The 24,392-nt window shown below is 42.4% G+C and overlaps 1 protein-coding gene across 3 annotated transcripts in view; it reads right to left on the bottom strand.

Annotated features, from left to right (window-relative positions):
- Positions 1–4,321: 4,321 nt before the first annotated feature.
- Positions 4,322–24,392, bottom strand: part of BRAF (B-Raf proto-oncogene, serine/threonine kinase) — a 57,459-nt gene continuing 37,388 nt past the window's right edge. For all 3 annotated transcript variants that reach the window (XM_083461975.1, XM_083461976.1, XM_083461977.1), the window contains 8 exons: positions 23,898–23,982; positions 22,241–22,417; positions 18,624–18,670; positions 17,743–17,861; positions 17,031–17,162; positions 15,445–15,579; positions 12,841–12,994; positions 4,322–9,265 (listed from right to left, as the gene is read on the bottom strand). In XM_083461975.1, the coding sequence (XP_083318101.1) occupies positions 9,243–9,265; positions 12,841–12,994; positions 15,445–15,579; positions 17,031–17,162; positions 17,743–17,861; positions 18,624–18,670; positions 22,241–22,417; positions 23,898–23,982 (872 nt within the window). In that variant the 3' untranslated portion in view covers positions 4,322–9,242. The remainder of the gene's footprint in view (positions 9,266–12,840; positions 12,995–15,444; positions 15,580–17,030; positions 17,163–17,742; positions 17,862–18,623; positions 18,671–22,240; positions 22,418–23,897; positions 23,983–24,392) is intronic.

Raw genomic sequence — 24,392 nt, 5'->3', positions numbered from 1 at the left:
TAGTTCTTCAATCTCTGTTTTCAGCTATCAAACTTTAGTTTATGTCTCCATGCTTTCTAAACCAAACTGGACAATATTTCCCACTGTACAAATTTACATGAGAGAAAAAAGCTCCAAAATACAAATGAAGGGAGTTTAGGCTAAGGGGTTAAACATGGGAGGAAAACAACCGAAATTAATCTGTGTCAGCATTTACAGTGAATAACAGGGGAGAAGGGAAAAAACGAGGCAGGGAGGAAAAGCTGCAGTGATCCATGAGACAGAAAGCTGAAAATAAACATTTTCCTATGAGCTTAGAAATACAGGCCTTTAAACATTTAGTTACTCCATTGTCATTTTTAAAAAGTAAGCTATGGATATCAATTGTCTTCTGAAGAAAGAACAGACTTTAAAAATTGCAGACTTGTGGAGGCTCAAAACATCTTGTGGCAAATACAGCTTCAAGGAATGCTGGGTTGGGATATGAATTTCACTGCACTAATTAAAAACACTATACACATTTCTCCTTTCTAGAGTAACTGTTTAAACATTTTTTTTGTCATCTGACTTGCGCAATCACTTCCATTGGGTCTAACTGTACAGTGCTTAGGGTTGGCAAGTTCTACTCGAAAGACTCTGCCCATCACTATAAAGGTGGGGAGCACACAATGACAGCAAGTTTATACCGGTGGCAGCTTCCCCCGCCCCACAATGCATCAACAGTCTCATCTGTCTTTACACCAAGTATGACTGCAGGGGATAACTAGAGTCCTGGTTGCTATAGTAGAGAAAGATGGGCATAGGGGCCATTAAAAGCAACAACCTTACGAACTGCCTATTCCCTTGCAACAGCCAAACCCTTGAAGTTGTTTGCGAGTAGGCACCTGTTCATTCTTAGTGTTACAATGAAATAACAGATTGGAATGCTACTGTTGAAGGAATGGAGAGAGTGATCAACTACAGTGCATTTTCCCAATCTCATTGGAAAGTAGTAGTGTGGTCTAGGAGAAAAAGGACAGCACATGTAACCAAATGTGGTTATAAAATCTCCTAAAGGAAATGGGAGCAATGAAAGAAAAAGCCTGTGTGTATTTCAGAGAGAACAGAAAGCAAGGATGTTGACTACTGTTTTCAGCTGCTTAGAAACAACTGTTTTGCCCTTCACTGGTCCCTAGTAGCCAGGAGAGGTGCTGGTTACATAAACTTCCGACTCAGGCTAGAAGGGCTATTGCAGTCCAGTGGATGGGCAAGCAATGCTCAGCTTTCAATTGGCACTCCGTTCTTCGGTCACAATATACTCCCATGTGCTCCCTACTCAAAATGCAGGGTGCCGTGAGCTAGGAGCAAAATAAGCATTGGCCAACATCAGTCACATGGCAAGGGAATTATTTTGTGAGAATGAAACGGGTAAAATTGCTGCCGGGTCAATTATAACAGAATTCTAACAAAATGCAGGTCTACGTTATGAAAAAGAAAGCTGGGGCAAGGGTGAGCTTCTGTTTGGTCATTGTGTAAACTGAACATGGGAACCTGCCCAAGCTTTGGGGGTTGGGGCTAAATCTACGGGATACATGCAAGCTGGTCACTTCCCAATTTTAGTCACAGGAAGGAGTGAGGAAGGAGAATCTGGAAGGAATGAGGTGCGTTTCTTTGAACCTTTCACAGCTTTGAATTTCAAAGTACATTTATTGCACTTAGGTTTTTTGTTTTTTATTTAATCATTTAAATCAAAAGTTATTCAGACTCGGCCCTATACTCTCAACCTAAACGTCAATTACCACATTTCCCCTCCCCTCCCTGCATTGGTCCATGCCTAAATACATGCCTAAATGAATGCTTGCCCTTCCAACCTCCAACCCTCCCCTGTCCATAAGCCTGTAGGTCCTAACGCTCTTGTTGGAATCCTCCAAACAGCATAAAACCAGTGGAAGGGTATTAACTAGGCAGAACACAAATGAAGGACAATACCTTAGATGTCAAAAAGAAACAAACCCCCAGACAAATCCATAATCCGAAAAATGGCATAGTCTCCCGCTCTGCACTTCCCTAGCTCAGAAAGGGGGAGGTAGAGTAATTCTGTTTAATTACGGTTCCAAGGTAATTGCAGAAAGAGTACATATCAGAGGCTGAATGGAACAGATGGATATTGCTTTGGCAATTGCAAAATAAATGCCTAGAAAGTTTCAGAATGCTCTCAAACCCACCCCAGCTGCCAAGAACGGGGTCTGAAATAGACAACTAAAGCTGCAACCCTGTACAAGTCTAGCTGTGAGTAAACAGAGTGGGACTCGCTTCCGTGTAATTATGCATATGATTGTGTTGCATGAGACATACTTTTTTAGGAGGGGTGGAATGGGCCCCAGCTCAGTGGTGCAGTACATGCTAAGCAGGCAGGAAGCCCAGGGTTCAATTGCAGAATCCCTTGCTGCAAGTTTTGGAGAAATCTTGGTCGGCTGGCTGCCAGTCAGACTGGACTATTCTTGCTAAGACAGACAAAATGTTCTGACTCACTGTAAAGCAGCTTCGTGTGTTATTATTATCCATGTGCTCTTTTAAGAAAGGGACCTATCTCAGGGCTATCTGGGCTTTTGCATTTCTATCCTAATTCATACACTTAATGCCGCTTCTACATAAATCATAATAGCGGGCCAAGAACCTAAAGGGTAGGAAAGAAACTGGAAAGGCCAGTTCAAAATCCAACCCATACTTTTTTCCTAGGCAGGTGGATAGAAGACAGCATCACTATGGAAGATACAACTTCAGCACTTTAGTCCATTGACGGCTTCTCTGCTATTTATCCGTAATCTTTCAATTTAAATGCCAGACAAAACTGGTTGGGGTTTATAGACAGGTTACCTGTAACAATAGGAAGCCTGAATCAGAGAAAAGGGTCTTGGCAATCCTGGGTTGTAATCCTGTTTATGGTTACAAGCATAACCACCCCCTCCTTTTGCAGTAATATTAGCAATCAAACAGGTCCGTCCCCGCCGCCACCCCCCCCCCATTACAGTGAAGCCTCAAAAAGGTACTCTTCACCTTCATTCTAAAATTCCTTTTTAAAAATGTTTGGCTCTCAGAAGAGGCAATGGTGTCTCCATTTTTTTCCTCCTTTACAAATGCCATCGGTTCTTTTTATATAAATTAGTTTAAGGTGTGTTTTTTCCAACTCAACAGCATATGGGGTGGGGTGGGGAAAGAACACTTCAACTTGGAAACACAAGATACGTGTTCTTCTTACCAGAAAAAGCTCAACTGAGATAAAATGACGTTTATGCTGCAGGTCTACTAGCGCCATTTGTTTCAGTGGTCAGGAGATCCTGTTCCATGAATTGGTTCCACCCACATTTGAAAATGGAAGAAATTCAAAGCCACTGCTCTAGTTCGATAAAGCACCTACACAGGTACAGTGGTGCCCCGCAAGACGAATGCCTCGCAAGACGGAAAAGGTGCTTCGCAAAACGAATCTCCTATGGGCTTGCTTTGCAAGACGACAATGTCTTGCGAGTTCCTGCTGGTTTTTTCCCCTTCCCCCCTTTTTTCTAAGCCGCTTATCAGCTGATCCGATCAGTAGATAAGCCGCTAATAGCCGCTAATAGCGCTAATCTGTCAATGGGCTTGCTTTGCAAGATGAAAAAACCGCTAGACGAAGAGAATCACAGAACGGATTCTTTTCATCTTGCGAGGCACCACTGTATCTCTAGAATCTCTCTCAAAGTGACAAAAGGCACAGATCATTTGGCAAATTGCAATTTCGTATCTCAAAGCTAACCTAGCCAAAGTTGGTTCAGAGGCTCAATGGGGTCATTCCCTTCAGGCAAGATTTTTCCTTTTCTTTTCCAATGGACGGAAAGTTACTTAGCTACAGTACTATGAACTGTCTGTGCTACACATGCTGCACTCGTGGTCCAAAAAGTAATTCAGTGTAACACACCTGCAAACACATACCCAATACCAGAACTCTTTCACTAAGCCTTCTGCTACAACCCCCCCCCCCAAACCAAACCAGAAGCAACTGCTCCCTCACAGAAGATCAAAACATAACGATGTTCCACAGTGGAAATTACAGTATAAGAATGCCCTTCACAAAGAGTAGTAGACACTTATAGCAGGTATGAGCAGGGTGTAGGTTAAGGTGGATCTTAAACTAGGTTTTGGTCAACTGCTGCCCATACTGTCTCCCAGCATTGAAAAAATCTGCCAAACAAGCCAGGCGGTGAAGCAACTAACAGCACTGAAAACAACTTTTGCACAAATATTCCCAGTGCCAATGCAAGGATGGTGCTAGTGCACAATGTGTCATGCCAGTACAAAGATGGCATCAAGTCTCGTGTGTGCACTGCTGCCTTCTTTGTTGAGGAATTTAGCAGTTAGACCATGGGGCAACAGTGTCTAAGAAAAAACAAACCCGCTGTTGGAGCCTACCTACCTATCTTTTCAGGAGAGCTCAAGGGGGATTCTTCATTTTCAAATTTAAGGGCAATTTCAAGCAAGTGAGAGCAGAGAATTAAAGTGACCTGCACTATGTTTCATCAGATTATGGTGACTCAGGGACAACAGCAAGAAGGAGAAAAAGGAAGCTTCAGCATAAATGTCCTACTGAAGCAGTAGCCACATGACTTACAGTATGTTCAGATGCAAGTGGAGAAAAGTCAAAGCGTATGTAGCTCATTCTAAAGTGCTTTGTGGGAACAAGACCCTTTTCCTACTGCTTTATCTATATATTTTTATTATTTAAAAAAAAGCTTACTGCACATGAATGAATAACGAAGTTGTAATACAATCAAGCCAGGATACACACACATTCCACATTCTAAAAGCCCAAAGAGAATTGTGTATTTTCAGTTAGTATTTCCAATGAACTAAGCAGGTAAGGATAGCACTTAGCAGAATTTGGTCTCCCGTAAATGATTCAAAATTTGGCAGAGAAGCAGGGCTGGCCTTAGCACTAGCAGAACTTAGAAGGGCAGCCTCTTTGGAGAGCAGCAAAGGGGCTGTTGCTTCCTCATGTTGCTTCAGGGCACTTCTTATTGCTGTTCAGGAACAATGAAAGATGGGATAGGCCTTGTTTGCACGTCACCTTAAAGCATAGTTTAAGCAAAACAATGCTTTTAAGTTAAGGAGCAATATACTGGAATACAGCAGCTCACAAGATCCCTGTTCCTTCCTTCAGTGCCCTGGGAAGGAAACAGAACAGACACTGGCTTGCTACTATGTGTGAAATGGAACTTGTTGTTTATTTTACTCCTAACAAAGTATGATGCTTTGTCAAGAAGAAAACTTGGCTTACCATCATGGCTTGTTAGCCACGATATCAAGGAGATAAAGATGTCAAGGAGATTAAAAAAACTGCACAACTTTTAGAAGACATCTGAAGGCAGCCCTCTAAAGGGAGGTTTTTAATGTTTGACGTTTTATTGTATTTTTATAATTTGCTGGAATCCACCCAGAGTGGCTGGGGAAACCCAGCTAGATGGGCAGGGCATGTTGTTGTGGGTATGTTGCTGTTGTTGGGCATGTTGTTGTTGTTGTTGTTGTGTGGTATGTTTCTTCCCCAGTATGCTGAAAAAGGCAGAGGAGGAGAGAAGCATGGTATTATGCTTCTGAGCATAAGGGAGGGGGCATACCTCAGTGGCAGAGCACCTATTTTGCAGGCAAATCTTGGTTAGGAACATCCTGCATCTGAAATCCTAGAGAGCCCTTGCCAGTCAGTGCATCAAAAATACTGAGCAGAGGGACCAACAGTCTGGCTAGGTTTGAGGCAGACTTGGTATACAAGTATGGTTTAATGTGATGTGCAAAACGGGCCAATGGCTGCAAACATCAGGAGGAAGAGGAAAGGGTGGGCCAGCTGTGACGTGCAATGGATTGGCCAGCAGTCAACATTCGAGCTGTAATTTGGGGGGCGGGGGGGGGGGAATAGGCACTAGAGTGACTGGTTGCTCTGAAGAAAACTACAGTGGTACCTCTGGATGCAAACAGGATCCGTTTCAGAGCCCCGTTTGCATCATGAGCAGAACGCAACCCGCGTCTGCACATGCACAGGTCGTGATTTGCCGCGTCTGTGCATGCGTGTGACGTCATTCTGAGCGTCTGCGTATGCGGTGAAACCTCAAAGTAACCCGTTCCGTTACTTACGGGTCGCCGCGGGACGCAACCTGAAAAGATTTAACCCAAAGCGACTTTAACCTGAGGTATGACTGTAGGGGCATGAAAGATGTCACATGCTCAACAAGTATCAGGCTAGGCAGAAGGGGCAACAGAACTACAAGACTGTGGAGAACAAGTGGAAATGCCAGAGGATTCTAAGGTTTTGCCTAGGCTAGTGCTGGAATAGCCCCACATCCTAAACAGCAGCAACAGATCTCTAAAAGCCCCAACAACCTGAATGCTTAGGCATTTTCTAAATCTGATCTAGGACGCTTGCACATCAGAAAGTTAAGCACTACAACCTGCATGTGGGAAACCCACATCCTCTTTCTTGCAATTACCAAACATCTCTAAATGACCCATTCTTGCCAGCACTCAAGTCCCGAGAAACAAAAATGAGGTTTACTAATGTAGGAAAATTCTACAGCCAAAAAGTATGGGAAGCAGATGGTGCCTTCACTCCCCACCAATTAGGATGTGGGTGGACTAAATGTTCCCTGGCAGAAATTTGCACTGATTCGTGTTGGATTTATGGGTGTGCTTGCATATTCACTGCCCCATTACCCCAATGCGATTTGGAATGTACAGGTCTCAAAGAGCTACTGCTTGGTTCTTATTTGTCTTGCATGGTTTTAAGATGATAGGAGACGTCTTGCTATTTTCCTCTTAATGCCAGTAGTAGCATACTCCAAAAGTCTCTGTGCATTGTAGTGGGCACACACATGAGCAATTGCAAGGATCTCCTATGTAACAGACCTCTTGCCGCTCCAGGTTCAGTGGTTGGGTGGTGGCAGTAGTGATAAGAAGAGGCAAGGTTAAGTCTGGAAGAATGGTCCATATTCAGAAAGTTTGAGAAACACTGCTCTCAAACCAAATCTGCACACCAACACACACAAAGACAGCTGAGAAAAGCACAGCAAACCAAAATTGTGCTTTTCTGGTTTAGAGTTATCGTAGGTCTGGCACATTCTTTGTACACCCACACAGGCTGCTTTATTCTCATTACACTGCCCACATCCACTGGAATTCTCTCTAGCACAACCAGCCGCAGAAGTGAAAAGGAACTGCCCAAGAACTTCCATAGCTTCAGTAGCACTTGTGCAGAGAAGGCATGAAATGTGACCCAGTGACTTCTAACCACTTCCTATTGCTACCTGGATTATATCCCATATTTCAATTGTTTCTTGGTCTAATTTCTGTTACGCACCCTGGTGCTCAACAAGATTTAACAATCCAATGAAATGACACTTGTTTGGTTTTGAAGAACAAGGACCACAACAGGGTATGCTTGCTTTCCATGAACATACCTTCTTTCCGAGAAAGACAGTTCCCTTTCTCTTAGCTTTCCTAAAAACAGAGCTGAGGTATTTATCAATCACTGCTTAAACTCTCTCATCAGACGACCAGCTTCCACTAGAAATGTTTAGTGAAGGAGAGGTTGTCTCCAGCCTCCTATCTTCTGGAACTGGGCAAAAATGCACTAAATGTCAAGGCTTTGGTGGACGATGAGCTTCTTTCTAGTGGCATCTAAGTTGCCTCTTTAACAAAAAGAAATAAAATAAAATAAAAATAAATCTATGTTATATTAATCAACACAGCAAAGAATTCTGCTAACTGACAGCATTCTGATTCCAACTAGAGGTAACTTTGACCCCCCCACCCTTTTTCTGGATAAAAATAAGAATTAGGACCCATTTTGCAAATGAGGATTAAAAGCAAGACAAAAAGAGAAAGCAAAATGCAATCGCCACCATTTTTAAGCCACAAGACATAGGGCAAGAAAGGAGTAACATAGAAAAAGTTGGGGATAGGCAAACAGTGAGCAAAGATGTCAATGTTGATCCAGGAAGTCCCATTTCTTAACAAAACCTTCCTAGCAGACTGCCATTTAAGACAACTTACTGCATATTAAAACATACACACACTTGCTGAGTTTGCAGATTTAACATGTTTTAAAGTTCTTTTTCAAAAAGTACCAAAGCACAATTTTTGGAATGTGTAATTCTTTCAGAGAGGGGCTGCGGATGGGTTTTCCTTTTTAAAACATATTCAGTTCAACCTGAGAACTCCCGTTTATGAAAACATTAGGTACCTGACATTATCTTGCACCTTTTAAAACAGGTACATTTGTTTTTCATAGTCTGCATTAGACTTTTTGGACACCCCCCCAAAAAAGGCAACACACAAACATACAGAGTGAAATGATATCAGCAAAAAATGAAAAGAAGCTACGTGTTTTAACACTTCGATATAATTTTGTAAAAACGTTTGTTGCTGGACTGACGAGAGAGGGGAAAAAAAGCCTCCCAACCCTTTCTGAAAGTGTACAAAAAGGAAAGATAGGGGAAAGGGTGGCTCTGAACAAGAGATAAAAGCAATTCTGGAAAGAGAAGGTGCAGCATCCCCTTTTCCTTCAAATTAATCCTTTCTCAGACTCCCCCTTCCACATATCTGCCAATTTGGCCATGTTCCTGTTGTTGTGTTTTTTACCCGAAAGAGCGGGTGCTCCTTCAGCTGAAAAGGATATACTGCATTTATCACATTGATTGGTAAGCACACCAGGAAAAAAAGACCACACATAACCCTAGGAAAAAAATAAATCAGACCCGAGGATGATTGTTTGGATTAGCTCTGTCTCGTCAGATGTTCAGCCTTTGATAACTCGTTGTTAGAGGGAGAAAGCCGACCAGCAGACCATCCCAAGCCAATGATGCAGTAGGAGTTCCAATCTCATCATGCCAGAGCACCAGAAAGTCAAAGCACGAGCCCTCCTCTCTCCTGGGAATGATGCCAATGGAACAGGCAGCCACAGGGTGGGGGAAGGGGGTCTCCAAATGCACATGGCGTTTAGACTGGAGGTGAACATACAGGCAGCATAGATTCTGGTTCCTAACAAGGGATTTTCCCTTCCCACCCAAAGTTGGATTGGTAATTCCATTCTGCTCTCCTCTAAGCGTACAGATCTCTTTCCTCTAAATTTCCTTTTCCTTTCCTTTTTTTTTTTTTTTTTGAGGGGCAGAAGAGTCTGGATGTTATAAAAAGAAACCGTAGGAACACAAGACTTTTTTTTTATAAAAAAAAATGAGAGAGTGGATTTGCTGCCAATGTTGCCGTGGCTACTTGAACGCTGCAAATTCGCCTGTAGAGGGAGGACAAGAGCTGAGTTTAAAAAAGTTGGGTTTCATTCATCAGCAAGACAGAAATGTTATCCAGCATAAATTTGACACTACATACCGGGTGGAGCAGGTGTTAGGAGAAAAGCAATTGTTAATAATTAAATGTACAGAAGGATATCATTGGCAGAGACAGAAGACAAAGTTACTTTCCCCAAATCTCTTAACTGTGGGTTTCCAAAAAGCAAACTTTGACCATATGGCAGGGTATTAAGAGCCCGCATGCTCTCATGAAGAATGTGCAAATGTAAAGTTTTATCATCGTTCACATTTGTAAGATTATTCTCAACACGTTTTACACAATGGCAGCTGCTCTCTTGGGGTCAAAAAAGCAAGGATTTATTGGCATGGCTCTCTGCTCTCCAAACCCCCATACTGATTTAGGAATATCTGGGGGGGGGGGGGAATCACAAAAGCTGTGCACACAAAAGCTCATATCAAGAACAAACTTAGTTGGTCTCTAAGGTGCTACTGGAGAATTATTTAATTTTTTAATATATTTCGACTGCGTCAGACCAACACGGCTACCTAACTGATTTAGGAGACAGGGAATAGATGGAGCTTCCATTTCCTGTCACATGGTTGAGTTAAAAGAGTTTATCTGAAGAAGCTACACTCTGGAAAACTTTAAAAGGTAGACTTTCTAGAAGCTCTACTTCAGGGCAGCAGGCTAACCAAATACCATACTATTAGCATATATGTACACCCTATTAACGCTACCCAAATGAGAAATTTTGTGCTCTGATGTCAAAAGCAGGTACGGCTGGGTTCTACTTTCTCCAGCTTATTACACAGGTCTCTGGTCTCTTATCTTAGCAAGGCCCTGGGCGAACTAACAGCTTCACCATTTGTTGCAGTAGAAAAAGCAAAACCTTGTGCTCTGGGGCTAATTTTAAGAACATTCATGTTCTTTCACCCATTCCAAACTACAGGCTTTGGTTACCACCTTCAGTCCATTTAACACTGATTGCTGGCTAGTCTGTAAATAAGAAATTACATCCCCACTGATCCTCTGGTCTTCCTGATTCAGCTTATCATTTGGAGTGTTAATTGGTGCCACAGGATTGTGAAGATAAAAATGTGTTAATTTGGAAAGGCAGGGCTCCGCTAGACATTCCATCTAGCCATAGACTAAGAGCATTCGCTCAGAGTCTTCCTCACCCCCAAGCTATGCAAAACATAAAGAGGGAAAAAATCCTAAGCCCATTTTAAGACTTGTTAGAATTCACAGTCATCGGTATCAGGTTCAAAACATCTGAAAGTTTAAATTTAAGGCGGCGGTGGTGGTAAACAATCAGGACAGTAGTATCCTGAAATTCTGTGAGCTAGCAGAAAAACAAATGCTTAGAATTATTTAGTTCTCTGATTCTCTCAACGGAGAACCTCCACAGAGCCACTATGCAGAAGCAACATAACCTAGTAAGGTGCCCATCAAAACTTTCTGCCCTGTCCTGGATGCAAAACCTGAAACTGCTCACAAGGCAGCTTGCTGGAGGTATAAAGGCAGCCACTGCTGGGCAATGATCAAGGGCAAGGGACGCCTGATACCCACAAACCAGAAAAAGTCACAAGGAGGAGATAGGCAAGCTGTCGCCTTCACGTTGTGCAGGCGTGTGACTGATGACGGACTAGCAGGCACAAGCCTTGGCTTCATCAGTTCACACTGGACACTGCAAGTCGATTCAGATAAGCCATGGGCACTCATAGTGCTGAGGCAGCAGCACCCGCACTTCTGCTACCTAAGGGCATTTCAGGAAATTTAAATGGCGACCATTCAACTCAATCAGCTGCGTACTAGCTTGCAGGGGAATTTCCCTACTTCCATATATCTGACAACAAAGAATGGCAAGAACACTCCTGAAAACTTCTAATCGCCCACAGCTTGTCTGAGACACTAACCATGCTGAGCAGTTTACAATTGATCAGGAATAACAAAGCAAGCAATATCATTGTCACCTAGACAAAAAAGCTTGACACATAGATATGGATGAAGGTTATTATTTAAATACTTGTCACCAGAGGTGAATGTAGCACGAAGCAATGAAGAGCACGTTTACCTGCTCAAGGTAGATACTCCCAATGTGGAAAAAAGGAAGGTTGGGAATGTAAAAAGTCATTGACTTCAGGGTCCTTGACTTCCACATTACCTTAGGTAAAGGTAAAGGGACCCCTGACCGTTAGGTCCAGTTGCGGACGACTCTGGGGTTGCGGCGCTCATCTCTTTATTGGCCGAGGGAGCCAGCGTACAGCTTCCGGGTCATGTGGCCAGCATGACTAAGCTGCTTCTGGCGAATCAGAGCAGCGCAAGGAAACGCCATTTACCTTCCCGCCGGAAGGTAAATGCACTTTGACATGCTTTCGAACTGCTAGGTTGGCATCCACATTACCTTACTGGAGATCTAATCAGACAAATTCTATACACAAGCATAAAACGTTTTCTCCACATAAAGGAGAACTGAGTAGAAATATCAACTCATATAAAGCTGAGAATTAGCAGCAAGCCATTGACTTTGTAAGAGAGCTGGTGGCGAAATTTTCTTTCCCCACCTTTAAACAACTTTTAAAGTTTACTACTCTTGCTTTTACAAGGCCATTTCCTCCTATTATGAGCATCACTGCTTTCAAGCATGGCCACACAGACAAAAAGCAATATTCACTTTTTAAAAAATGTCCCTTCTAACCTGTTAAAAGTCGAGCAATGCTTATTAACATGCCTGAAGCAGACCGGCGCAAAGGCATGGGTCCAGCAATGATTTTAAACAGCCGAAAAGGGGTGTTAAGCAAGAGCAGTGGCAGAACACAGGCAGTAAGAAAGGACAAAAACAAACAAGCCCAATAATAAAATGAAACAAAAACACAAAGAGACTTCCAATTCCAAGTAAGCAACAATTTTCAGAGCAGGAAGTTCAGAAAAAAGCCACTCCCTGCCTAAGTCTTTTATGTTCTGGTCACCTTTGCTCACTGAAACGAGGGTGGTTGCAGCTGGCCTTTTAAATCCAAGTTCATCTTGTCTTATTTTTGCCCACTGTCAGCAATGCTGCCGACTTGAGACGCTAACATGATTGCTACCACATGACACTGACTGAAGGGACAAAACAGGCAGCTTAAAACACAAAAATAAAACTCTACCAGCTACCTGTGCAGCAGAGATGGCAAAAGAAGAGAAGGAAATTTGACCTACAATCCAAACATCAATGGAGATGCATTTGTGTGTGTGTGTGTGTGTGTGTGTGTGAGAGAGAGAGAGAGAGAGAGAGAGTGCTAGCTACTTTCAACGACCTTTTCCCTTTTCTACTGAGCAGCTTTTCATGGTTGGCAATTGCCAGGCCATCCATCGCCAGCAACAGATGCCATGCTGGGAATATATACAAGACTGAGTTTAAAAGGTGAGTTTCTTTTTCAGTCAATACACCTTCCCCAAAAACAAAGCGAACCAGCTCATTGGAATGTGAAACATATGCACACATGAAGGGAGGCGGGGGGGGGGCACACTAAACACACAGGCACATGCTTTCAGCTTTTCAGATTACAGAAAACCCACCGTATCCCCCTGCCTGGATGGGTGTTTTTGGAGAAGCGCAAGCATACAGACTAAAATCCTCTGTCTGGAAACCAGCTCGGTTCAAGGAGGGCTCAGATGCACTGCGGTGAATTTTTGGCAACGACCGGGCCAGGAGCTCAATAGAGGCGAGGATCTGAAAACAAAGAGAGAAAAGAGAGTGGGTGTTGCGGAGCGAAGACAACAGAGCAGTTCCAAACTGGAACAAATTAATTCTCAACGAATTATAATTCTGTCAATTCCGAGAAGGGCTGTTGCTGTGTAGTAGAACGCCTGTTTTGCATGCAGGTTCCATCCCTTGTGTCTCCAGGTGGGGCTGAAAAAGAATTCTGTCTGGAACCACCGAGAGCTGCTGCCAGGGTTGGCGATATTGGGTTAGATGAAACAATGGTCTGACTTAGTAGAGATTGCTTCCTACCTACCTACCTATGCAATGTTCACTGAGAAACCTAGTAAGAGAGAGAAACTGCCCTTCAGGACTTAAAGATGACCCTCCTACAATGATGGCAGTGCAGCTGCTTGATTTGGCACTCTCTGTTTAAGAGGCAATGCTGGAATTAAAGGCTTTAGAAATGTCTTGCTGCTTTAAGCACTACTAGAAAGCAAAACAGGAACACTGCCATTTAAGCACTGAAATGATGGTGCTGGAGTAAATTCTTAAGAGCATTGATGCTGCAATTGCTCATCATGTTTTGTACCAGCCTCTGTCCAATCTTCTCAGAAAGGTTGACAGCATGGGAGATGGGCCGTGCTCTCTATTGGGATTGTACAATCTCCCTGTTTACTAGTCTTTGGCCAGCAGGTTGTGATCCACCTGACTCATGTCTAGATTTCATGCGAGTTGTACCAGTAACACCATTAGCCCCACCGTTTTGTTTTCCTTTGGAAAGGGATTGGGGAGAGGAGAGGGGGGAAAGAAGTGCAGCCACCATAGGCTAAAAAAGGTAGAAGTTGGTCCCACAATGCAGATTAGGCTTAACAGCGAATCCCAGATTGAAAAGGGGCTTTAGACTCTCAGCCTAGCTAACTGCTGGACTAAACGGACCCAGTGGGCCTTTATGCTGAAGCTCTACTGATTTCTTGTCACTGGAAAGAGTTGGGCATCATTCAGTATTGATGATATGCACAATAGGGACATCCCCTAACTGTTGTTGTGTATTGATAAAATCATCTGAAGCTGCCCTGTGGAATGAAAAATCAAAACCAACAAAGGCGGTGATGGTGAAGTGTTTTGCAGCAGGAAAACGGAACTTGCAGCTATTTCACAGACTATGTTTAAAAGACCCATGGTGCTAATACTTCCATGGAGACAGTCACATAGACAAAGAGAGGCAGAAACCAGTGCGTCTCTAGCAACAATTCTATTATTCCACATGCAGAGCAGGCTATTATTACCATTATGCGATTCCCAAGGCAGGTACATGCCAAAGGGCAAGCCATTCATTTTCTGCTCTAAAAGAAGATGCATTTCTGATAAGAAACTCATTTCTTAGACTCCCTTAGAGCCAGTCTAAATGAAATATGAATTTTCTCCTCCCCATTTTATTGCAAAGGTAAAGCTACCACGGTGAGGGCTGAGAACGATTTGAGGGTGGATGAAGAAGGACCTTTAATAAAGCAATGTAGTGCTGGCTTTTAAAAATTACTTTTTGCAGCAGGAAAACATGCCACTTGCTGCAGCAGTGGGTTTTCCATTTATTTTGGCAGCCGGAGCTCTCTGCTTCGGCTGCCACTTCACTTCCCTGAACAATGATCCTGAACGATGCTTGCAACCTTAGCATCACCCAGCGCCATTGCACTGCTAACATCTTCCAAGCTGTTCAGGACAGAGATGGGGTGACCAGAGAAGAAGGCCTCCTTCCACTATCACCCCTAAGAATGTTTGGAAGCAATTACCCTGTGAGGAAAAACGACAGGATCGTCTGCTATGGGGTTTTTGGTACTGGGACCCATAACTGCTGCAGAAGGAATGACAAGAAGCCAGCAGACTCCAGTTATGCCTATAAGGCCTCACACTGTGAGGTCAACAACTTCTGGCCACATTGCAGACACTTCTGGGAAGGCGAGGTCACCAGGCCTCAGGGCCCTGCCAAGGCCTGTCTTTGAATGGCGAACAACCTACTTCCATGCAGCTGGTTATTATAGCTACTTGTAACACTAAGTTTGCTTGTTTTCATCTTTCCTTCCCATCCCTTTTTTCCTTTTGTGTTGTGCCTTGTAAGCCCAAGGGCAGGGGCTTTGCTGTCTTTACTGATGTGAAAGCTGGTCCCAGAGTGAGGAATATATATTTTAAATACATAAGGCTTCTGTTAGAACAGCCAGCTCTTCTTTTTTTACAGTGAGAAGAGAAAAGCAGCAGCACTGTAGCCACAGGAAGCATCCCATCCTGGGCCATGAAACTACCCAAACAATTTCATCCTCCACCCCCCCAAAGCCTAAGAATTGGCCTTGTGCCCTTGGATGCCGTGAATTGCACTGGGGAGGTCATTTTGGCATAGTCTTTTCAGCTGGTGCTTGCTGACCCTAGCAAGGCAATGTGAGTGTAGTCCAATTTGAATGTAGTCAAATATTAGGAATATTTCGTACCTGTGGGAAGAGGGGTCGTTCATCCCTTTTCTTTTTCAAGCATTCTGCCATTAGCCTCTTCATTGCTTTGGGACAGTTACTTCGCACTTTGCTGAGATCTGGAGAGAGGTATCCTCGCCCCACCATAAAAATGATCTTTGTTTGCAGGGAGGAAAAGAAGAGTGGGAATGAGAAGGTTCCAGCAAACATCTACTTTCTACATTAAACTGGGCAAGGGGGAAGTGTGAATGTAAAATAATAATAATAATAATAATAATAACCCTGAACTCCAGGCTTGCACAGAACTTGTGATCTTTCAGTCCATACTATATTTCAAAGGTTTTCTAAACCCAAATTTAAAATTCTTTTCACACTGGAGGGTGACAGTAATTTCACAATAAGGTGTGCAACATACTCATCAATGGTAGCTTGGTACCCAGTTATATTCTGATTGGAATGAATTAATATGAATACATACACTCAGATATACACACATATCTGCAATGTGGCATCAGTATTGAATAAATTATGCTGCCTGCTAGACAACCCAAAGGTAGGCACTAAATTGACCTATGTCCTGCCCCCTTTCAGGTAAAGGGAGGGTTAAGTACGAGACTTGTCACTAAATATCTAAGATAGTGCAACTCAATTTTAATATTCGTTCTGTGCAAGCTGTCTGCCAGCCCACTGGATATTGTCAAAACTCAAGAAATAGCCAGTCACCCTGTTCTGCAGGGATAGCCAGGATCCAAAGATCTACTTTAGGTATGTCCATGTGGTTGAGCACACCCAGTGGGATTTCTTAATCTTACTTAAAGAGAAGACTAGGTGCCACAACACAAGCTGAGTCTGAAAGCCCTCTCAGTTTCAAAAACCATGGAGGTTGTTAGTTGGGGAAAAAATACCCAAGCCCAAAGACCCTCAGCCCTAAATTATTTGTGTTATTCTTTGAATCTTGACCATAACGTTGCTCACTTGCCAGTTGTTCAGTGTAAAGTGATACACAATTGTGCAGAACCAGATCTCATCAAAAAGGGCAAAAATATCCCAAATATTGAAGTACTCAAGGATGTGGTATGGATCAAAGAAAATCAAATTAGGAACTTGGCATTTCATCCTCTGGGTTTCTTACTAGAGCACTTCACTCATTTTACCTGATGCCAAAGTTTATTTTTTCTTGCAGTCATCTCCCACCTTATCTCTGAGGAATTCAGGTCAATGTACATGGGTGGGTGGGTGTGATCCCATTGTATCCCCCAAAACCTGGGAGGTTGGCTAGGCTGACAAAGCATGACTTGTCCAGGGTGACATGGCCCATGTCTCTCTGGTCCAAGCCCAATACTATCAAATGCAAAACACTGGCTCTTAAGTGAGGGCCTAGGGGAAGACACCACAAGTCTATGTCCTTAACACTTCCTGCATTTTTCTACTTCCTGATATATGACCTTTTAAAATTAGGGTCTACTTGAAGCAGGAAAAAAGGCACTTATGCCAAAGACCATTTTACAAATTTAAACCACTCATTAATTATTTCAGACAATGACAAGTGATGAGAATGTGAAAGCACCAACAAAATCCAAGCTTCCCCAAAGCCACGAATGCCTTACCTGGTCCCTGTTGTTGATGTTAGAATATGGTAACTGCCCAGTCATCAGCTCATAAAGAACAATCCCAAATGCATACACATCTGACTGAAAGCTATATGGGTTTTTATCTTGCATCCTAATTACCTCTGGAGCCTGTGATGTAGAAGAGAAGAAAACTGCTTTATTCTGTTGCATTGAAAAGCTATTTTCTTATGTCTTACGTCACCAACCCCGGAGACTCCATTTCTTGAAAGGGAGACATAAAAGCCTTTAATGGATGTAAGATGTCTATAATAGCCACATATTTAGCCTACTCATTTGGCGCTCATTAATACAAATTAATCCATCATTTCCCCAGGTATGCAGGTAATAAACTGCTTTAAGGAGAGTTATTATCACTTTTCAGTGATTATAACAGGGAAATCTACCGGGCTAACATTTTGTATGAACACAGAGTTGACTGCAAAATAAGAGCCTCCTACTGGATAAAGTACAGAAAGGGACCTGTGCATTGGGATTTCACCTCCAGAAAGAGGAGAAAGGACAGCTCCCTTGCAACACCATACAAAAAGCAGAAGGTTCCATGTGCAGTGGCGTGCAGTCCTCTATTACGGTGCCTTATAAAGGCTGCTATCCCTATCTTAGAGGCACAATGAATACACATCTACACAGGAGATGGTGTCAACTATCGGGTGGATCAAAAAATAGTTCAGAGAATACCCCCTTTATTTACCATCCATAGAATAGATCCAGACAACTGTTCAAACTGATGGGACCCGCTCCATCGTGATTTCACTGTTGCTAGACCAAAGTCACCTATTTTTACTGTGAGGTCTTCATGAAGAAATATATCTGAACAGAGGATGTAAAGAAAAAAAGGAGGGAAAGAGGCAATCCTAATTTCCCATCAGAGTACATATTGTGCCCATTCAACTACTACAAAAGCCCAGATCATAAGCCTGCATTATTATCTAGTTGCTACCTATAGAGTCTAAGCTGAAATTTGAACAGTGCTCCTATTATCTAATAGTAAGAACAATAAGCAAACTAAGGAAGAGTCTCTATAACTGGGTTGACTGTATGGGGTCTTCAAAATCTGATAAGGCTAGTGGGAGTTTCCGGCATGTCAAATGTTGGTTTGAGAGGAAGCCAGCACAGTGCTTCCATGGTGTCACATAATAAACTACATCACTTGTGTGAATGATGCTTCTTCAATCAAGACTTGATTTGTTTTTGGCTTGATGTCATCATGCAACAAAGAACAAATCACTCTGATTTAGCAAAGGAGAACGATGTGCATATTGCCTGCTGGACTAGTAATTACAAGGATAAACTAAAATATGAATCAGAATGCAGATACGGATTTATTCACACTTCACATTTTCAGTAAGATACGAATTAGGATGTACACCCTCACTTCTGGCTCCACTGCCGCTAGTTAGGCATAAACCCTTCAAAAAGCCTTGAGTGGGACAACTACCTTGCCCACAGATCATCAGCTGATCTCACCTAACCACGCTTTTTTCTCTCATGTTTTTAGAACAGATACTCACTTTAGGGATGTGGGAAGGGGAGGAAGAACAATAAGGGTCAGGTCTCTTAGAAAAAGGATACTATTACTCTTGAGGTCTCTGTGGATGATTGACTTGGCATGCAAGTAACTGGAAAGCAAGAAAATATTAGATAGAAAGTTGACTATATATTTCTGCTTAACAAGAGCCTGCGTGAAGCTGAATGATCTCAAAGATGACACAAACATATGGCAAAAGGTAGTCTCTAAGTTGTATAGTGTCTAAGCCATTTGTTTATTTACTGCATCTGTCTGCCATTCTTCCTTCAAGGAGTCAGCTTGCTATGTGAGCTTGCACCTATCAGCACCTGCAACGCCCATGCTTTTTAAGACAAATGAATTGCAAACCTACACACCATGCACAAATCTGCAGCTCTTTCTGCCCACTCCCCTTTGGGAGGAACAGCCTGGAGCTTAGACTTTGCCAGGGCCCAAATATCTCCTAATCTCTCTAATACACTGGTTGCCAATCAGGGGTTTGGGGACTGCTGGGGGTCCACGGAACGCACCCAGAGGGTCCGTGGCCCCATCCCTTGCGTCCCCCCCAACTAAATATTTGTCATTTTTGCATGATAATAATAATGATCTGTTTTCAGCAGACCTAAAATCCTTTGCTTATTAGGGAGTACCCCACAATTTGTTCAAAAAATTGCTTTGCCAAGGTTACTATCTAATATATTGTAAATTTCATTTTAATAGTGGGTTTTCAGTGCAACCTGTTTTTGGGTGTCAATCCTGGCTGAAAAGCAGGTAAAAATACAAAAACAAATTACTTGGCAGTAAGTTGCCTGGAAATCAATGCAATTCAAACCAAGTAGACAAGCTTAGGATTGGGCAGCCGGAACATATCAGCTATAAGGCAGCTTCATATTTATTAGCCTAAGTGACATTTATGGTTCCATCATATTCCACCCCTCTAGTATCATGAGACACTGCTGCCAATTTCTTCACACCCACTTGAAATGTTTTAGGAGAAAAGGGAAGATGAGAAATCATTCTCCTTTATATCAGAACACTGTAGAGCAACACAAATCACACACTCATTGTTCCTGTTACTGGGAAGACTGTTAAAACATGCTGGTATTACATGAATGCCAATCTGCAGCAAGGCTTGACTTGGGGAAGAGGGCATACCACAGCAGGCCATATGCATGCTGGAGGAAGCCTGAAGGAAATGCAGCTCAGTTACTTGTTTCTATGCAGATATGCCAGGAAGCAGCACTAGAAAAAAATGTGAGCTTCCATTCTTTTTTTTTATAAATAATTTTTATTGAGATTTAAGATCACCCACCAACACCCACCAACACCAGTAAAACATCAAATCTTATTACATATATTCTACTTTATGCTCCGTAGAGCTGTTGATTTCTGTCCTTCCCTTCCATCAGTTTTCCTATTCTATTCTATAGTTCACAGTTTCTTTGATTAGATATTACAACATGACATAAGATTTACTTCAATCCTGCCAATGTTTTCAAATTTGTACAGTTCTCACTTATATAGATCAAAAATTTACACCATTCTTTTTGGTACTTTGTCTCCTCCTGATTGCGAATTCTGTGTGTCAATTTAGCCATCTCAGCGTATTCAACCAGCTTTATCTGCCATTCTCCTATTGTGTCGGCATCTCCTGTTGCTTCCACTTTTAAGCTATCAGAACTCTAGCTGCTGTTGTTGCGTACAAATATAATCTTTGATCAGTCTTCTTAATATCTTCTCCCACCAAACCTAGCAAGAATTCTTCCAGCTTTTTGGGAAAGTTATACTTAAACATCTTTTTTAACTCGTTATAAATCGATTCCCAGAACTCTTTTAATTTATTACATGACCACCACATATGAAAGAAGTCGCCATCCTTTTCATTGCATTTCCAGCAAGTTTTGCTACTAGTTCTGTACATTTTTGCCAATTTGGTGGAAGTACGATACCAACGATAGACCATCTTCATAACATTCTCTTTTAAGGCAGAACAAGCGGTGAATTTTATACTCTCATTCCAGAGTTTGGCCCATACATCATAGTCTATGTTGTGTCCTAGATCAATAGCCCATTTTATCATAGCCTCTTTTATAAGTTCGTCTTTTGTATTCCATTCTAATAGGAGATTATACATTTTTGAAAGTAGTTTAGACTTACTTTCTATACAGTGGTGCCTCGCAAGACGAAATTAATCCGTTCCGCGAGTCTCTTCATCTTGCATTTTTTTCGTCTTGCGAAGCACGGCTATTAACGGCTTAGCGGCTATTAACGGCTTAGCGGCTTAGAAAAAGGAAACAAACTTGCAAGAACTCGCAAGACGTTTCGTCTTGCGAAGCAAGCCCATAGGGAAATTCGTCTTGTGGAACGACTCAAAAAACGGAAAACTCTTTCGTCTTGCGCGTTTTTCGTCTTGCGAGGCATTCGTCTTGCGAGGTACCACTGTACTTTCCATTCCACTTCTTGATTCACCAACATGGAATACTGAGTTTGTAGCATTTTGATAGTCTGTTTAATTTGTTCATCTTTAGGTTTTATTATCAATTTTTTCTCATTCTCCATGAGTTGATCCAGAATTTCTTCTTCTTTTCTTTCTCTTTCTTTCTTTTTATGGCTATTTTGCTGGATTAGGAAGCCTCTCATGACAGCCTTACTCGCGTCCCATACAGTGTCCAGACTGGTTTCTTTATGTAAATTCCATTCAAAATAATCCTTAATTGTCTCTTTCGCTTTCGCTACTATTTTTGGGTTCTCAAATAAAGTGTCATTCATCCTCCATCTAAATGAGGATTGTTCTCTACCTTTTAGTTCCAGATAAATCGAATTGTGGTCCTATAGAGTTCGTGGAGTGATCTCAATTTTATTTACTCTGGAAACCAGTTCTTTAGAGACCCAAACATAGTCTATCCGACTCGAGCTTTGGTGAGGTTCCGAGAAAAAGGTGAACTGTTTTGTAATTGGGTGTTTCCACCTCCAGGTATCTATTAAGCCAAAGTTTTCAACCAATTCAAAAAATTTTGGGGGGAGTTTACCCTCATTTATGTTTTTTCTCTTTGACAAGACCTATTCATTTTCCCCCCCTCGCGGAAAAGCAGTGCTTTGGGTATAAACTCCCTTAGCACCATACATTAAGAACAAATACAGTTATATTTAAAATGTCTTGGTAAGAGCTTCTCTCCTGTGATAGTCACCCAAATACAGCTACTGATTGGTCTTTACAGCTGTTACGGTGTTTTATGACAAGACACCGGATGGCTTGGTGTCAGCCCTTGTAAAACATCATGCTCTAATGTTAGCTGGAGGAAAAATGTAAGAGATTTTATTCTATCTGTCTTCAGTAAAAAGTAAAAATGATGAAAATCTTTAAACCAGACAAAGTATCTGGCACCAGACAAAGTATCTGGAGGAATTTACGAGAATACCTCCCCACTGATTCTATGACGCTGCCATATTAACCTCATGTGTTAGGGATGAGGAACCTGCAACTCTCCAGATGCTGATAGTTACAACTCCCATCATCACTGACCACTGGCCATTCTGGCTGAGGCTGATGGGAGCTGTAGTCCAACAACATCTGGAGGGCCACAGGCTGTCTATCCCTGCCACATGCACCGACAAAGCTTAGTGTGTGGAGAACTCTCTTTTCCCTCCCTCTCTCCTATTGAGTATATAGTACTATACTTACTCCATTCCTTGTGCTGTCTGCCGTGCAATATCTATCAGCTTGATCATCTCAAATTTGGTCTCAATGATGTGTAGATGGTGGTAAAGACTGGAGCCTTCACACCACTGCGTAACTATAGCCAACTGCGGCTTTGTTGAATAACCCATGAAAAGCAATATATTCACGTGTCTTGTTTTCCTGTGGAAAGAAAGGAGTGCTTAAAATCACTGAAAACATTTTGATGGATTGAAGGGCTCTAACAATGAATGCCCTGATATATGATGAATCCTGTTGGATTGACCAAGGTCCATCTACTGCAGATTCCATATGGACATCATGGCTGAAATTATCGAATCCCCTTTAAAGCCATCTAAAGCTAGTGACCACTGCCACATCCTGTAGCAACTATTTCATTAAATGCATTATATATTCTGTACGCCACCAAGAGTGGCTGGGGAAACCCAGCCAGATGGGCAGAGTATAAATAATAAAATTGTTGTTGCTGCTGTTTTGCATTATGGGTTGCATTCAATGGTGGTTAAGCCTTAGTGCCCTGCAGATGTTGTTACACTCCAACTCCCATCTGCCCTCAGCTGTACAGCTAAATCACCAAAGATGATGGCCATCCTCTTTAGAGGAACTCAGATTACCTCTCCCTGCCACTACACACTCAGGTTGGGATACACAACTGTCACCTATCCATCTACTGCAGCCCTCTGCCCAATATCCTGTTCTGATATGAAAGGTCTTCTAAACCTTGAGAACAGGTTTTCAGGGAGCAAGGGAGATGACTTGGGCAAGCAGAAGTGCTTTCTGCAAAGGCAAAACTGGATACAACCCCATATGAAATAATTGCTGTCTGTACAGATTCTCCTGCCAATCAATTTAATTGAATGACTTGAAGTCTGAAAGATGGAGTAAAACTTCTGTCTACTGTGACAGACACTTTGAAGAATTAGCACAGACTGTGCCTAGAAGGCTCACAGTTGGCATCTGACAAGACACTGGGAACCTGCAATGTTACAGGGTATTCTTGCTTCACGACAGGAATGCTTTGGCTCAGAGTTAGCCACAACCTCTTCTGGGAACCATCGTGTCGCCTTTTCTCTCCCTGACCTGGGATTTGCTGCTGTTCTTTTCTACTGACACCTAGCATTCTTTGGGCTTCTGAGGAGACTCAGTGCTCATCCAGCTATTTTTTTTTGGGGGGGGAGTGCCCCTATAGATTTTTTTAAAAAAAATATTTTTGTACTTGGGCTTCTCCCAAGCATGTCGATACATCCCTCTTGTTTCTCAATGACTCCATTTTGGGTATGTAGTTCTTGGCATTCAGCACGTGAATTTACTATGAGAGGGAGCGATGGGGGAAAGGTCATCAAGCAGAGCAGAGCCAGGGAAAACAAGGATCCATGAAGGCTGAGAAGGAAGTGCAGGAAAGATTTGCTTTCTCTCTCGTGGTAACATGGATTGACAATGCAGAAGCATCCAATATTCCCTCACTGTGTGGGCATGAAGACATGTTTATAAGGGATAACACAGAACCAGAAAATATCAGGAAAACACAAACTGCCTTTCAGCAGAAGGACTGGGAGGAGCACAGTGTTCTGAACAAACGGCTCAAGCTCACTGGCTTCTCAAGGGAAGTCAAGCCATCAACATGCAACTAACACAACCTTACCTGAGCACTCCTACTTCATTTTTAAAGGCTTGTAACTGCTGGGGGGTGGGGGCTGTAACATTCAACATTTTCACTGCAACATCACCTGAAAAAGCAATTTTAAAGAATATCAGCTGTTATAATACAGCTGCTCAACTTTTCAAAAAGCAGAATGCAAAACTCAGATATTGTTATGTGGTGTTCTAGGTGCAAAATGTGCCTTTTCTTCCTTTTGATTACTATTATCATGCTGTATCACAAACTGCTTTTCGATGCCTGAGCCCTCCTTTTCGAAAGAGATCTGCTATGCAGCGTAGAACACTGCTGTTCAAAAAAACTGCAAGACTAAAGCTCCACTGGGTGCATAGAACCAGCTGCACAGGATTTGGTCCCAAACTACTGCATTTTCCTTCAAAAGACACTCTTCTCACTCCAGCACACAAGCTTGGGAGAGCTTTTACATAGACAACAAAGAATAAGAGGCCTCAAAGTCATTAACAAAACTGAGATTGGCTT

Source organism: Podarcis liolepis (genome assembly GCF_965112155.1).
Source record: "Podarcis liolepis genome assembly, chromosome: 10".
NCBI lineage: Eukaryota > Metazoa > Chordata > Lepidosauria > Squamata > Lacertidae > Podarcis > Podarcis liolepis.
The sequence above is the reverse complement of the archived record's forward strand: the minus strand, read 5'-3'. Positions and strand labels throughout refer to the sequence as shown.